Source organism: Anabas testudineus, chromosome 12 (genome assembly GCF_900324465.2).
Source record: "Anabas testudineus chromosome 12, fAnaTes1.2, whole genome shotgun sequence".
NCBI classification, from domain to species: domain Eukaryota; kingdom Metazoa; phylum Chordata; class Actinopteri; order Anabantiformes; family Anabantidae; genus Anabas; species Anabas testudineus.
In genome coordinates this window covers 3,138,677-3,154,724 of record NC_046621.1, presented here as the reverse complement: position 1 = coordinate 3,154,724, position 16,048 = coordinate 3,138,677, and the positions used below count along the sequence as shown (strand labels likewise).

Genomic DNA, 16,048 nt, shown 5'->3' with positions numbered 1-16,048 from the left:
GCTTTACATAATCAAATGGCTAAAACAGACTCTCTTCACTTGAGGGTCAGTTGGGTAAACTTTGTGTCCTGCAGACGCACAGTTTAGGACCCCTAAGACGTATTATACACATGTTAAGCTACCTTTAAGTGAATCCTGTGCCTTTATTCACTGTTCGCACTAGTTCACAGTAGACAAACAAACTCTGCCATAAAACAGTTTTAAATTCTTGTGCGTTCGGCGTCGAATGCTTTTATTACCTGCTGTAAACTTTCTCTCTAATTGTGAGTCAGACGTCGTCACAGGTTTAATTTAAGGTTCACCGTGACTAAGCCTCCGTGCTGGAAGTGAAATGCAAACAAAACACACTTATAGGAATTTAAGCCGTGTTATTGTCTGGTGACGAGTCTCAAACAGGATTACGATGTTTTTACGGGCTTTTCCTGGATAGCTGTGTTTAAAATGGAGCCTCAGATGTTTCATAGTGACGAAGAGCAAACATGATGCGAGTCGTAGCAGCGTGAAGACACAGCACAACTTTTATGACCAATATATAATAACGGCTGCATTTCAACAGAGGCAGACGTACGCCTGCTACAAACAACAAATGCAATTAGGATGAAGACATGCAGCCTGTCTACACCCTAAACCACAGTTCAGTTTACATTATCTCATCCCATCACATCAGATTTAGCAAGAAAACGCTTTGTTGTTTGGAGCTCTCACTAGTTCATGGGTTGTTGCTGCTACAATCACTATTTTTTTATGATAACAATTAAAAAAGGGTGTCTGAATGAGGCGAATGAGGTGATGGCTGAAGATGCGGGTGGAGCAGGAGTCATTGAGTTGAAAGTGGACATAGAGATAAAAATATCTGAGCTGCTTCAAAAGGCTTTTTGGATTCAGATCTGTCAGACGTATTTTACAGCTTTAAGAAAAAAGTCAAAACAGAAACAACTTTTACTGTCACATGCTCATCTCTGTCCTAATCTTTGTCCTATCAATGTCTCTCCTCTCGCTCTCTTCTTCTCGTGGTTCCTAGCGGTGGTTCATCTCTTATTTTTTTTTCTTGGAAAAGAAAAGGGTGGCCTGATTTCTTGGAGCAGATTGCAGACCTGCTGTGCTGTGTTAAAGGAAGCAGAGGTTGGAGAGGGGAGGGCTGGATGATTGGTGAGAAGGATGCAGCGTTTAGAAACAGATGGATTGATGGTGGAGAATTGACAGTTTGGAAGTTAATGGGGACACGAGCCAGTGCAGAGGGAATAGTGAAGACTGGAAGGGTGGAGTGCAGTTGGATATTAGGTTAGAAGGTCCAGCTTGTGTGTGTGTGTGTGTGTGTAACAGGGGGGTCTTAGAAGGGGTGGAGTTGAGAATTAAAACCATACCTTCAATTCATCACCGGAGCCGGTCTGGACGTCAGAGTAAAGCAGCAACATGTGGAAAGAATTTATGACCTAGTTTTCGCTTCCTTGTTTAATATGATATTGGTGCATTAAGAGAGAGAGAATAGAAGAAGAAAGAAAAGCAGCAGAGAGACAAAGAGAGAGAATGAAAGGAAAAGGTTTCACCTCCACACTTGTTTATAAGAAACAAAGCAGCAGGACCTGCTTGTTGATGGGAGCTAGTTGAGACTGAGACTCTCATTCCCTCTCTGGTTCATTTATTATCTGTAATTTTATTATTGTAAATGTTTCCTCCAGAGATTTGATTGGTGGCAGGGTCCTCGCTTCGTCAGCTGAATGTTCCACTATCATAGGATGAAGTGCAGAGTCGAGGAACTAATGCAGTATTTCTATTCTTTAAGTGCTATTTTCTGTGTCTGTGGTTTTGAATCACTTTGTGGTCATTGACTATCTCTTTTGATTGTTTTGAGTCTCCTTGTGGTTGTTTTTGTGCGTCTTTGTAGTTATTTAAAGTGTCTTTGTGGTTGTTTGGTGTCTCTTTGTCGTCATTCTGTGTCTGGAAATCTTCAGGATACTAAAGTTTTGTGACTTTCAAACAAGAAATCCCCTCGTACAGACGCTCTGACACAGGACCCCTTGAGCTTTTGAGAACCCATTAAACATTAAATGACTTATAGAACATATAAGGGCAGCTTTTGAGTTTTTGAGTCACGTCAGTGCTGCAGTAGAAGTGGGTCACAGTAACACAGGAAGTGACCCCTGCCTTCCACCAAGATGCAGGACGCCAGAGGGTCGGCCAGCGACTGCAGCAGGCGGGAAAGCCCCTCAGCTACCTTTTCCTGTTGTTCTCCTCTCTCCGTTGTGCACTGACCTGACGGGATTGTGTGTCAAGATTCAGGCTCGGGTCTCTCCTTCCTGCCTCGGCAGTTGGTTACTGGAGGTCCTGCTGCGATTATCTTCGGTCACATTTCAGACGGTCACCAGGGAATTGACTCTGTTTGATGTAACACTTTTTTCATCTTGACTGGAGGCTTCGAATGCCAGGATGGCACTTTGGCAGGAAATGCTTTGGTACCAGTGAATAGTAGTGGTTACAGTGACAATTTGCAGCAGTCATTAAGTTTCTCAGAACCAGGCCTATAGTTTGAAATGGTTGCATTATTTATATATTATTAAACTTGGTTCTCTTTGACTTCTAACTGAAACTAATTTGGAAATAATTCAAAGGCCAAACAACAGAATCCATCTAACGTCCTTTTTCCCTGTTTCCCTGCCTGCAGGTCTGTTTCTGATCCTGGGTCTGATGTTGTACCCTGCTGGCTGGGGTTCAGACAAGGTTCAGCTGTACTGCGGTCCCGACGCGTCACCTTACCGGGCCGGGCTCTGCTCCATGGGCTGGGCCTTCTACACTGCCATGGGTGGCACCGTGCTCACCTTCATCTGCGCTGTCTTCTCCGCACAGGCCGAGATCGCCACCTCCAGTGACAAGGTCCAGGAGGAGATCGAGGAGGGCAAGAGCCTGATTTGCCTCCTTTGAGGGCTCCGATACTTTAGTCCTGCAGGGGAGAAAGAGAAGAAGAAGAAGAGAGTCCCCGGCTCCTGCGTTGCTTCTCATGAAGCAGTCTTGTGAAATGGAGGCCCCTGCATCGTTTACCACTAAAACTGATTCTTCATTTGGTGTTTTTGTGGGAGAAATCTACGAGTGCCAAGTTTTTGTTTGTTTTTCTCAGTGTGTCTTTGTCCTTCTGCCACTAGAGGTGCTGTGTCTTTTATTGTATTCATGTGTCGCCATGTGGAACGCCCCGCGAGGCTTTGTCTGTCACCACATGCTCTGTAAATAAGTGTGATTATATATATTTTGTACATAATTATGATCGCTGAATGATGGTCAGCTTAATCCAGGCCGGGTTGATGAAGTCACTCTTGCCTTGAGAAACACAAATAAGAAAACACTGGTGTTTTTGTCACCACACCACGACCAGAAAACCTGGATCTGTTAACTGTTTGATACCACATGTGAGTATTAACTCAACAAGGGAACCACTACTCAGTCAGAATAAACTACTCACATTATAAATGAGCTTTAGCTCACGGTGGATGTCCTTTAAAGCTTAGAGAATGTACTGTTTGAATGATTCATGTGTTTTTGAAATGTACCGATGGAACACAGACTGCACAAAGACAAGCAAAGGAAGCTCTGTGGTGCGTTCGCTTGTCCTCCTAAAATGAAGTGAGCTGAATCGTAGCTTCAGCTGAAAGACGACCTGTGAAGGGTCCCTGACGGTCCTCATTCAGCAGACATCCTGTAATCTGTGCACAAGGACATGGACTGAAGTCTTGCTGTTATTAGTAATGTCTGGTTTCAGGGAGTCTGTTGAGTCATAGATAGTGTTCTATCTGTTCTCATTTGTTTCTGCCAAACAAATAAAGAGAAGGGGCGGGACAAAAAGAAAGCTTGGTTTCAGTTTGTAATCCAACGAAATCCTTAATGTGGGGAAGAAGAAGAGGACATGTAGCAAGTGGAGCAGCCAGCTTGGTGCTGAGACCTCGGTTTGGCCCTCGATGTGGGGGTGGGTACGTTTTCCAGCCAGCGGGTGATCAGTTTTTCCACTGATGCAGAACTGAACTCTCCGTGTGTGTGTGTGTGTGTGTGTGTGTGTGTGTGTGTGTGTGTGTGTGTGTGTGTGTGCGTGCGCACATTTATTCAAGTTCAATTTTAAGCTACTTTTGATACTTTATACTATAGTACTACTACTACTACTACTACTACACTACATTTCAGTTGTAAATATTTATACTGTATTACATCCACTTGACAACTACAGTTAATTTATAAATGAACATTTTACATGATATGGTTAGAAAATACAAAGTACTGTTAAATGAAATTAGCTGTTCTCATCGTCTGTCTAGTTTTAGTAGATTTTTGATGCCTAAGATGTAAAATACAAAAAATACTTAATAAGGCTAAATGTGAAAAAATACAGTATAAAAATATGAAAGACAATTTTTGCTATGTTGGTGATACGACCAGAGAGAGTGAGGACGATTTGAGACGACATCTCGTGAAGAAGACGAGGATATAATCAACAAGCAAACTGCAAAGCTTAGATAGAAATTAGTATAAATACAGAATCGTGTGCCATCCAGGTACTTTGACGATGAATTGCTCTGAACAACGAAGAGTTTGGATGAAATTCTCAAGTGTGGGGACGTCACTGAACACAAAAGGACAGGTAGAAAGAGGATAGGGTTACACCTGAGAGTGTTTGTGCTGACGGAGAATCCTGCAGATCGAACCAAAGATGCTCAGACGACTGCAGCTGAACGAGCACAGAACGACCTGCTGCACTGTGGAGAAACAAAACACAGTTAATATGAAAAATCCATCTGTTGATCTTGTCTGTGGGCTCCTGCCGATTGGTGAAGCACTCAGCTGCGACACTATGAACTCGTTTTTAGTCATGATAAATGTATTTCCTCTGTGGCAGCAGAACACATTACAGCAGCCATCAGAAACTGGGCTGAGAAACCATCCTGGGACTGACTCACTCACTGAGTGACTCACTTTAAACAGACTGAAAACATTTGCTAGCTGAGGAACATTAAGGCTCTGTGGACGGATCCGGTACCGTCTCCAAACCCAAACAATAGGCCCGTGTTGGGAACACATAATTGTCATTTTAATTTCAACATAATCTGTATAATATGTTTCCCACTAATTCATGCAGCAGGAACCTTTTGAGCTGATTTATCATGTGACTATAAGAGTTCTTATAAAACATCTACGGGCCTGAGACCTAGTTTGAGATCCTCTGGATTAAACTGTGCACGTATTTAAGTAGCTAAAACCCCACTAGTAAAATGTCGAGTACTTACCTTTACACAGTATTTGCTCCATTGTTCTCAGGCTACTTGTGCACTACCTGTGTGTGTTTATCTGGTACGTATAGATGTGTGTATGTGTGTGTGTGATCACCAAATGACGACTCCCTCCCCAGATGTTCTTCCCTCCATGTGGACTACAGTGAAGCTTCTGGCACAACCCTGTGGCTCCCTTCCTCCACCAGTGCACTCAAACTAAACACAGCACTTGATGACTTCCAGATTAGGCACAAGACAAATCGTGCAATCTGAAGAGTGCAGCAGAAACTCAGGCCAGCTTTTCACTGCCAGGTCCTTTTAGTTTTGCCTCTCATTTTAGACGGAGATGACGAGAAGAAGGGGAGACGAAGCCTCAGAGCTTGTGTTTTATTTCACACCTGGACGAGGAAGAATGCAGAGAAAACGTTCAGAGGAGGTTTGAGCCTCTTGATTTAGGACAAAAGCCTGTTTTCTGACTCAACATACAACATAACAATCATTAACTTAACGTCTGCTCGAACATTTAAAGCCAAGATGGTGTCCTGTTTTTATACCATTTGGCTAAAATTACATACTGTGGCCACTTTGAATGACTTATTTGTGGCTTGGATTTCTTTCAGAGGTCGGCTTGTGGTTGAGAGTTGTGTTTGACTTTTCAGATGACCAAAGGGCTTTTTCTTGTTTTACTCAATTTCTTAAGCAAACATTTCAGTTGCAGTCATCATTGTTGAATCGTGCTGGCAGCACACACACACACACACACACACACACACAGACAGGAGTGCAAACACTTCAAACCCAAACTATCAGTTAAAATTAGCAAACAAAGACTAATTAAAAGTGCGATTGTGTGTGTGTATGAGTCACGAATCGACCACAGCTTCATTTCTTCTAATAGTTGAGCTATGCTTTGCTTGCTGTGAGGATTCACCCTGAGATATTACAATACATTAGATGCTTTAAATAGTTTATTTATAGTATTTCAACCAAGTTAATCCAGGGGGCCGAGAGCAGCTGACAGCCAGAGGGGTCCTGGAGACACAGGTAGCATCAGGCTGGAGACTGCTGCTATTTTCACACACTCCTGAAAAGTATGAAAGGCATTAAAGAGGAGAAGCCCTTGAGTCTGTGAGAGATTGTTATTCCTCCTCTGTGCTCCTTCCTGTTGGCAGTCGATTGGGTCGGCTACTAGTTTCCTCTTCTGTGTGAGTGCTGCTCTGCTTCATTTTACACAGGATTGTTTGAGCAGAGACTGATGGACTCAGCACTTGGCTTGAAGTTTTCTGCAGTGTGTAGATTTTATACAGCTCCTTTAACAGCTCTGTTAATGCCTCAAAGATTACAACATAGAATAAAATAAAATATCTGGCTCCACTTCCTACCAGCTAGTTGCTAACTGTATGTTTTAATGGTGCTGAGCAGGTGATGAATGTGTCTTATCTTTAATCTGTCTGTTTGCTGCTGGAAACACATGACACAAAAATAAAGGCAATGAGCGAAAATATGCTGAAGCACCTTTTTGTGGAAGTGAGAGGAAGTACAAAGTGGGATCTTTTTAAAATTATTATTTTAAAATCTATTTTAAATCAAAATCCAATTACGAGCATCTCTGTCTCTCACGTCTTACTTGTTGTTTCCTTCTTTGCAATAATTAGACAGCTAAAAATCCTCATTGTGTGGTTGGTAATGAATTAGCTCCTTGACATCTGCAACTTGTGATTTGGAGAACTTGTGTAAAAACATTTTTAAAAGTCTTTTAATAACCATCTTCAATCTGCAAAAATGAATTTAAATGTTTGCAAATTTTGGGATGTCCTGGTAGTAACAGTATGATGATTGTTCAACTTACACTAAACCTGCATCTAATTTCTAGTAAAGTGAACTTCTCTTCTCCTTGATAACCACTGACCTCATCTGGTTTTCAGCTGCTGGTGCAAGCCGACAGCATGCAGCGCAAATTCAACAGTCCCACAAACCACATACAGAAGAAGAATTTTATTCAGTGTTAATACAATAAATACAAAACTCAAGCTACTCGACATGCGACTGAAGGTGAAACCAAAGTGCATCTTAAAATGACGCTTAAATTTAGAGCGAACAGCCGACAATCTGTAAATCGTACAAAATATACAAACATCCCTTCATACTTTTCTCAATAAAGTCGTTAAAATTTCATTGTAAGATTCTTATGAAAAGTTACATTTCACTCCCAGTGTTTCTACCACATACCATGTTGATTATAAAGCACAGCTCAAAGCCACAGTCCAGACACGGTACATCACACGGTTCACATTGCAGCCTAACGCTTCTAACATTTATCATGTTTTTATATGCAAGTCGAAAGTAACAAAGACTTTGGAGATGCTATTCAGTCTGATTCTTTAAGAAATAACCTCATGTTGCTTTGCACATTAACATTAAATGTACGGGGTCAAATTAAACCAGTGTGAAATAAAAACAGCAGAGAGCAAAATGAGGCAGGTTGCAGGACGCCTCGTTCGATTAAAACACAAGTCTGCAGAAGTCAAGAAGAATCCCAGGCCCAGAGACCCTGCCCTGCACACAGATTAAGATTTAAAGGCCCCAATTCCCTCAATATACACTCCTACATAATACAAACCTACAAAAGGTTTAAAACATGAAGCACAACAGACAGAGAGATTAGAAACAGTCAAACAATGAAAGAAGACGCTTTGCAGCCTCCACTGAACCAACACAAGGTCGTACAGACTTCAGAAAACACAGCAGGTAAGAGAGAAATGTTTTAAATTTTGGTGACTACATAAAAGAAACTAAAGAGAACAAAAAAGAACAACTCTATGTTGATTTGATTGGTCTTGCTGCAATCCAGTGATGATCAATCTACAAATCTCAAATGAGGATTAAACAAGCCATTAGCAGAACATTACAGTGACATTACTGGCCATTTGTAACTTTTTGAGTCATATTTACAGCAATATGATGTCATACAGCACATATATCTATTACCAGGGACTAGTCAGGGTCTGATTTGTACAATTTTATATAATTGCTAACCTCGTCATGCAAGACAAGAGAGTACATCCTGAGTAAAACTGAGGTAAATCTCCAGTGCACAAGCTGGAGACAAGTTACACTTTACTCCTCATACGATATCAACTGTATGAACATGCAGCTGTATATACAGAATCTCAGTGTGAACAGTGTCATTCATTGATTTATTTTTGAAGATATGATATGAGGGTAGAGTAGGCATAACGTGAGAACAATGCTGACCTCAGCTGGTGCACGTCACACGTACAGTATGACTTAAGAATCCACATCAATGAGCAGGAAGGCCTCAGACCACCTTCCATTTGCACTGATTACAGTGTGCAGACAGAATCTAATGGACAAATCTAAAGTGCAACTTGCTGTGGTTTCACAATGGATATGTAGATCATTATAGGCAAAAGGATTTCAAGCAAAACAAACACTTGAGAGTCACCTTTAAAGTGATATTTCACCCAAAATAAAAGTGCTTCAATCTAAATGCGTGTCTGTTTTACACATATGTATTTCTAAACCAAAGTTAAATTTTGCATTGATGGTGGCAACAGATGAAAAACTAAGATATAGATATACTAAGATATTATAAAGAGGTGTCTGACCACAAGAGTGGCTTACATTATCTGTTTTTGAGTAATATCACTACTAGTTTGATAATAAAAAGGTAGTGCTCTACAGTCTGCAAGGATGAAAGTGAATATCTAAAACTTTGGGTGAAGCATCACTAAGGATTAAGACAACTTTTTCTCAAACCCAATTCAGAGGAAAGCAAAAAGCAGAAGGCAAGGCAGTGAACTGGAATGCACAGCATTCATCCTCAACAATACGAAGACCCTCCACTGAGGCGAAGCAGCGTAAAGTTATGAACTCAAGGAAAGCAGCGAAATGATTCTGAAAAGGCTGCAGAATGAACATTAAATGACAAGTAGAGAGTACAAGAGAACTTCCATTAGTCCAAATTAGCTGGAAAGACAGGAAGTGATTAGGTTGATAAATTAAAGAGAAGCTCAGATACACTGGGTGCACAGAACCTCTAATAACATGGCTGATGGTGGGAAATTCCCAGGTAACTTTAGAAAGTCCAACTTGGTTCAGCTACATTAGAATCTGTCTAAAGACAGACACACAGGCCTCAAGGCATCCACAACATATAAATAGGCACACAAACATTCATTTAGTTGGTCACACACACACACACACACACACACACACACACACACACACACACACACACACACACACACACACACACACACACACACACACACACACACACACACACACACACACACACACACAGAAAAACAAAGCTGAGCACACAGGTTGAGTGGTAGGAGGCGTGTAGGTGAGGGATCCCAGAGTCAGAGATGAGAGTGCACAATGTTGCTGGGGCAGATAGAGTAGGAGCCATGACCCTGTTCAAATCCTCCCCTTAGTGGTTTCCTCTCTGAACCTGAACATGCAGATCAGCTGGCTGTTTGGCCAGTCCTCATTTAAACCACTTTGATGTTGTCAGAAGGCTGGTGGACTTCCCATGTGTTCAAACAGGACACTTGGCTCTAGTGGAAGCTGGGTGTTGTGACCAGAGGAGAAGGGGCTCGAGGGGTGGATGGAGATGTGGGCGAGCAGTCTGGCCCAATCAGATCTGCTCTTTGAAGGACGTTTGTGCAGCCCGGGAGGCGGCGTTAGCAGCGGCTGTCTGCACCGTCTTGTTGGACATGACGCCTGTGGCAAACTCTTGCTGAGCCTTCTCGAAGCTGGCACCGGTGGTACGGTACAGTGCATGGACCTGATTAAATGAAGAGCAAGAACAGATGAAGTTGTGCTGAACAGGCTGCTAAAGATGCTACCTGATTATCTTATGGATTACTTGTACCTTTTTGAACATGATGAGGGACAAGACAGCCAGTGAGGTAAAGAGAGCAGCGATGAGGATCATTATAATGCCCACTGGGATGCTTCGATTCAGGCCAGTCAAAGCTGAGATCCACCCGCTAAACACAAGAAAGTTACGTATTAATCCACAACAAAAAAAACAGCAATCTACAATGTCTTAGCTAACTGAGAGACAAAATGGTTCTCTTCTTGCCCCGGTTTCTCACCTGGCACCCCATCCACTGATGCCGATACACTGGAGGACGTAGACGCCAAACTGACAGATGTATACGAAGAAGAAAATGAAGAATCTGAAGGAGCTGTCACTCCTGCACAAACAGAAAACACAGGGTATTATAGGATAAGACTAAACCCACAGCAACACGTTAGGAGGTGGGGGTGTTCTTGAGTAAGAGTGCTTGCAAGATGGTTTTTAAATCTGCTAATACCTGAATGCTCCATAAAGTGGCCTGTACCAACAGACAAAAGAGCAGGGTGTGAAGAGCAGGAACCAGAGGATGGACAAGCCAAAGTCCACCCCACGTACTGCATCCACACAGAACCAGGCCAGGCAGCCGATCATGTTAGCAAGCAGTGTACCGGTGTGAACTGAGGGGAAACAGCAGAAAGAAGAAAAAAGTACAGTGAATATCTCGCTGGAGCTTTTAGAAGAAGTGGGACATTGCTGCAGCCGCGGTGTGTCACCGTCAGAGCGTGGAAAGTGGAGTGGGCTGGAGAATGTTTGTGCAGCAGGGTCCGGTGTCTGGCCAAGTCAGGTTCAGAATGGAAATAAAGGAAACACTGGAGCTTAGTGTTTCAACATGTAACACTGAGAGAATTGAGAGCGGAATACTCACAGACATACACACACATCTTAATTATTCATCATTAAAATCTGTTCTCAGGGTCCTAAACAGCGGCTGCAGTAGTACAGTAGTAGAGTCTGTATAACTGAGGAAACTTAACATCACTGTGTGAAATATGACACATGCGTGCTGGTTTACATGCCAGAGCTGAGCTGGGGTGTTGTCTCTAATTGAAAGCTTAAAGAGAAAATCCAGTATATTGCTGTTTTTTTTCCGAACAGAAAGTATCAGACCTTTTCATTAGACACTCAGATGAAAACATACTAAAGAAAAGATGTTGTTGTCACTGTTCTCTGAAGTCGGTATCTCACCGACCTTTAAGCAATCATCTGACCGAGTCACTTCATCAATCCACATGACTGCACCATGTGCCTTTGTCATGTGGCTACTGAATTCCAATAGATGCCATTGGTTCCCTGATTCGCATCACTAGGACTAAGCAGCAAAGGCTTTAGAGGCAAGACCTGTAGTATCATTTGCTGAAATGTGAGTAATTGGACCAGTCTAGAGTTGTCACAAAAAAATCACAAATATCCATCAGGACATGAGAGACCTCAATAGGATTCATCTTCAAGTGACAAAAAAGCTGTTTCACTTGCAACACAATGCACCAGACCAATGTTATAGTTAATATAGGAATCCAAAAGTATTACGCACACATCCAGAGGTAGTACATGATCTTGACTGTCTTTTGAAACTCTACAGGAATGTCAACAGTGATGTCGTGGTAGAAACAAGGGCCCACAGGGAACTTCTCTGGAAGCGGAGGCCAGTTGTTTTTCCTGCCTGAAACAGGACAAAAGGAGATGATGTTTTTAAAGATGTGAGTTTGTGTAGGTACAGAACTGATTTGCAGCTGCATGCTGGTGTCTGACCTCCTGAAGCACTGAGTGACTGCATCTCTCTCTCCCTACGGTCCAGCTCGGCAGCCTTTCTTTCCAACTCCTCCTGTCGCTTTAACAGCTCAGCAGCTGCTCGCGTCTGCTCCTGCACACACACATACGGAAAACTACTATACCCAATTCTCTACAGGAAGAGAGACAACACAACAGCATGTTCGGAAGAGTCTGCCTATAAATGAGATGCACCATCACAAGTTATTTCCTGTGTTTTCCAGCTACAAAGCCCAGTCACAGACAGAAACAGCCTCCTGTGAGCGGTTTTCTGTGCACGAACTCGGCATGAAACCAGCTGTCATGCTAATACATCTACTACCTCCAGTATGCTGCCAGATTCTGTGCTGGTGATGCTGAATCATATATGATCCAATAGTATGTTAGGTTACATACACTGACACAAAATAATATCAGCACAATGTTAAAGCGTGTCTGTTAAACCTGATATTTCTCAGTGGACCATTAGGCACAAAGCTATGAGTTTTTTTTGTTCTCAGATGTGATCAGTAATACTGCACCTGTCCCTGTGCCTGTGCCTGTGGCTGTGGCTGTGAGTAGGCTGGAGGCTCCTCTGTGGGTTTCATAATGGCGGGTTGTGTGTTGATGGTGGGAGCTGCAGTCTTGGGTGCTGTACCCGCAGCTGTCTGAGGCAGAAAATATATATGCAGTTGTGTTATAATCCTGTTATTATTACAACTGAATGCAGCATTTGTTCACTGTGAAAGTGAAAGTACTTACTGGTTTGCCATCTGAGAAGGGATTGTACTCCTCCAACCCTGGAGGAGCATTATTTCTTACTTGTGCCACTGATGGATCCTGTAAAAACCAAATGATCCCACATGAGAACAGTTTGAAGAAGCTAGATTAAACCTAGAGAAACCTAGATTTCTGTATGAGACGCCAAGACTTCTTGTATTTTAACCAAGGACATCAGTGAAAATCTGTACAGCAAAAAAACCCAAAATGGCTTATGTGAGGGTAAAAACCCTCAATTATTCTGCCAAATCGAGGCCAAAAGCCCTTTTTGTTCAAAATGCAACAGCCCTATAATTCAATACTGCTAAAGATGGGATGATTCCAATAATTTTCACGAGAAGACTCTATAAATAGCCACGAGCTTCAGAATGTGGGGGAGTGAAAACCTCTCACTGCTAAAGACAGAAATAAAAAGCGCTCCTCACTCTCCAAACCTTTGAACCATTCTTGGTTTTGCAGAATGGGCATAATTAAACAACCTAGTTTAATTACGTTTAGTGAATGACAGCTGTAACAAGCACAAACAACATCCAGAGGAAGTCCAAGGAGTGTAGCTAAGTACCTTTAAGGATCAACGAAATACAAAATACATACTATCAAACAACAGAATTAATACTATTATATATTATATACTATTTCAAAGTAAAATTCTGATTCCTGCAGGTGTCAGTTAAGATGCACTTGCATATTTTTCTTTCTTTAATTGACTTACCATCAGCTGATGTCAGTCAGGCACTAGTTTCATTCAAATTGGAGTTCAAGATTAACATCCAATCTAGCTATTCCTGAATTGCTGTCCTTATCCAGCCTCAGTGCACTGCTCTCGCCGTCTCTCTGACTCTTGAATTTCTAGGAGCATCTTTTCTGCTTGACACGCTCAGGCTACAATTTGTCACCAGACCGGGGTCATAAATATTTCAGCACGTGTTGTGTTTAAAGTTTAATGCTACCCTACTGCAGAGCCAAACAAGTACATGTACAGTAAATTCATCAAGTGCCAACTTTTCATCTCTAAATCTATAGGTCTTCATCACCACGCATTTTTCGATTGTTGCACGTCTGTCTTGTCCAACTACACACAAACTTTAAAATTACTATTAAAACTACTTTACTGTGTTTAAATGTAAAGCTGCAAAATGTAACAGCAGATCAAAACACACTTGAAAAATGTACGTAGATGATGAAATGTGATTTCTTCTTTGGGACATGGGAGCCTAATGTGTGTGATTAGCCCACATCCACAGAAATAGGCCAAGCAAGATTTAGATGGAGTGATGAAATTTAGCAGAAAATGTGCCAGCAGAGATCCTAGCACCACATGTCAGTATGATGGCGCCATATGATTTCATTAAGTATTGACAATCGCTCAGAGAAGGGAACAAAACTCCAGCTTCTCCTCAGGCAAAAAAGTGTGAGCCAACAAATGACAGAGAAACAGCAGGGATGAACTAGTCATGTCAGTATGTTAATGGGACTCCATGAATGATTCAGGTTTGGGGGGCTGCATGGTCAAACTGAGCATCCTTTAAAGAAGTGGGAGAAATCAGTAGGAACATCTCTGCCACAATAGATTAGTGAGTTACAACATTTATTATTATTCCTTTAAAATAAAGTTATTTAAAGATCCCATTTCTGGCACTGAAGGGTTGAAAAGCATTCGATCAAATGCTTTCCCCATGACAAGATATGTAAAAAAACACTGTCCATAGCTGAAAGCAATATGCAGCGTAATGAATGCATGACACACCACAATCATGTTCTGCTGCCACATACTTCCCTGTTTTTGAGAAGTTGTTTGTATATAAGTGGTTTAATAGAATAAAGTCAGGATTAATTCCCTCAGTGTGATCATTCTGAGTTTGGTACAAAAAGTGGCGATTTAATCTCATTTTAGGGCTATGTTATATAATCCATTAATTAAGATGGATGTTTTACAAGAGAAATCCACCACACATGGAAACAGGAGCAACATCTGAACAGTGGTTTATCAATGTAAAACCAAAGTACATGTACTTAAAGACATGTGTGTCTGATGGAAGTGTTAGGATGTAGATTATTCACACCTCTTCTACCCCAGTAAAGTGGATTATTAACTGGGACTTTCCTGGTGGATGTGTGAAGTGGTCTTGATTTTTTTCTAAGGATTGATGCTGCATTATTCAGGCCAGCTGTGAAGTGAAAGCTTCCTGGAGGATAAAGTTGACGTTTCCTGACCAGTGAAGGCTTTGACTGACTGACTAATGATTTAACTGCATAAGGTATGTGACACGTAAAAGATGAGAAGAGTCCCACTGTGAGCTTAGTTTTCTAAACAAGGGTTGGAAAACTGGGATTTAAAGTTGAACAATATTTTGGATAGTATAAACAGTATATATATATTTATGTAAAACCATATTACTAAAACATGACTAATAAATGTACTTACAAGTACAATACTCATCTCTAAAATGTAGTGGAATAGAAGTATATAGTACAAGTAACTCATATTTATACACAAGTATAATACTTTCACCACTAGTTAAAACTCAGAAGGTGCAGAAGAGAATATGATAAAGAAATAAAGGGGGTTTGAATACACAACACAGCAAAACCTGCTGAATAATCAAAGATAACACCTGCTGTATCATCAGGAAGACCAACACAGGACTTTAAGCTAACGAAGCTAACGTAGCTAACACAACAACAGCGCCTATTACCTTTTCAGGTTTGGTCACAAGAGTCGGGCAAAGTGAACCAATATAAAGCGTCAGTCAATCTAAAGGCTGTAAACAACTTGATTAACATGTTTATCAGTTCTTAGATTTATAACAGCAGCTTATTACACGATATCCAGCGGAAGAATTGGTTGGTTCCATGTTATTAATGGTAAATAGTACGTCAGCTAATGCTACTGTGGCTACCTTAGCTAGCTAGCTAACGTTACCTGAAATGGGTTGCTGAAGTCCGGGTCCGCGAACGGGTTGCTGTCGAAATCTGACATTCTCCTCAGGAGATGACTTGAGTCGTTTAGTCTAAATTAGTGTAAAAGCTGGTACGTAAAGCCAAAGTCAGAGCCAGCTACTTCCAGAAACAGACTCGCTTCGGAGACGACACGGTCGGAGGTGAAGTCAAATGTTGACTGCGTGTCCAGAGATCCTATGGAAGGGGAGGATTGATCACCAGCAATGGATCTAAGGTGACGCAACAAGACGTCAGGCGGAAGTGAAGAAACGTCACGTCCTGTTTATCAAACCCACTATTCAGTGACCTCTCTGTTAAATGTTTTGACTGTATGGTTTAATGAAAAGGAAAATCTGTTCAAGTATGAATGCAATTTCATTTAGGTTATTAAAATATTATCAGAATTAAATGTGTTTTAATAGCCAAATATGCAAGATAATGA

General features: G+C 41.5%; 2 protein-coding genes across 4 annotated transcripts in view; one reads left to right on the top strand and one right to left on the bottom strand.

Moving 5' to 3' along the window:
* lhfpl2a (LHFPL tetraspan subfamily member 2a) overlaps nt 1-3,818 on the top strand; it is a 30,959-nt gene extending 27,141 nt beyond the window's left edge. For 2 of the 3 annotated variants that reach the window (XM_026355403.1, XM_026355402.1), the window contains exon 3: nt 2,663-2,919. In XM_026355403.1, the coding sequence (XP_026211188.1) occupies nt 2,663-2,919 (257 nt within the window). Of the gene's footprint in view, nt 1-2,662 lie in introns of all 3 variants that reach the window. The other variant, XM_026355404.1, reaches the window with a different exon arrangement.
* A 5,722-nt stretch (nt 3,819-9,540) lies between these two features.
* LOC113159156 (secretory carrier-associated membrane protein 1) lies at nt 9,541-15,830 on the bottom strand. Its single transcript, XM_026355701.1, has 9 exons — nt 15,590-15,830; nt 12,649-12,726; nt 12,429-12,554; nt 11,890-12,001; nt 11,672-11,800; nt 10,598-10,757; nt 10,376-10,477; nt 10,150-10,267; nt 9,541-10,062 (listed from the first exon to the last, which is right to left on the bottom strand). Exons 1-9 carry the CDS (start codon nt 15,644-15,646, stop codon nt 9,913-9,915), a joined length of 1,032 nt encoding a protein of 343 aa, XP_026211486.1. The 5' UTR covers nt 15,647-15,830; the 3' UTR covers nt 9,541-9,912.
* Nucleotides 15,831-16,048: the final 218 nt, after the last annotated feature.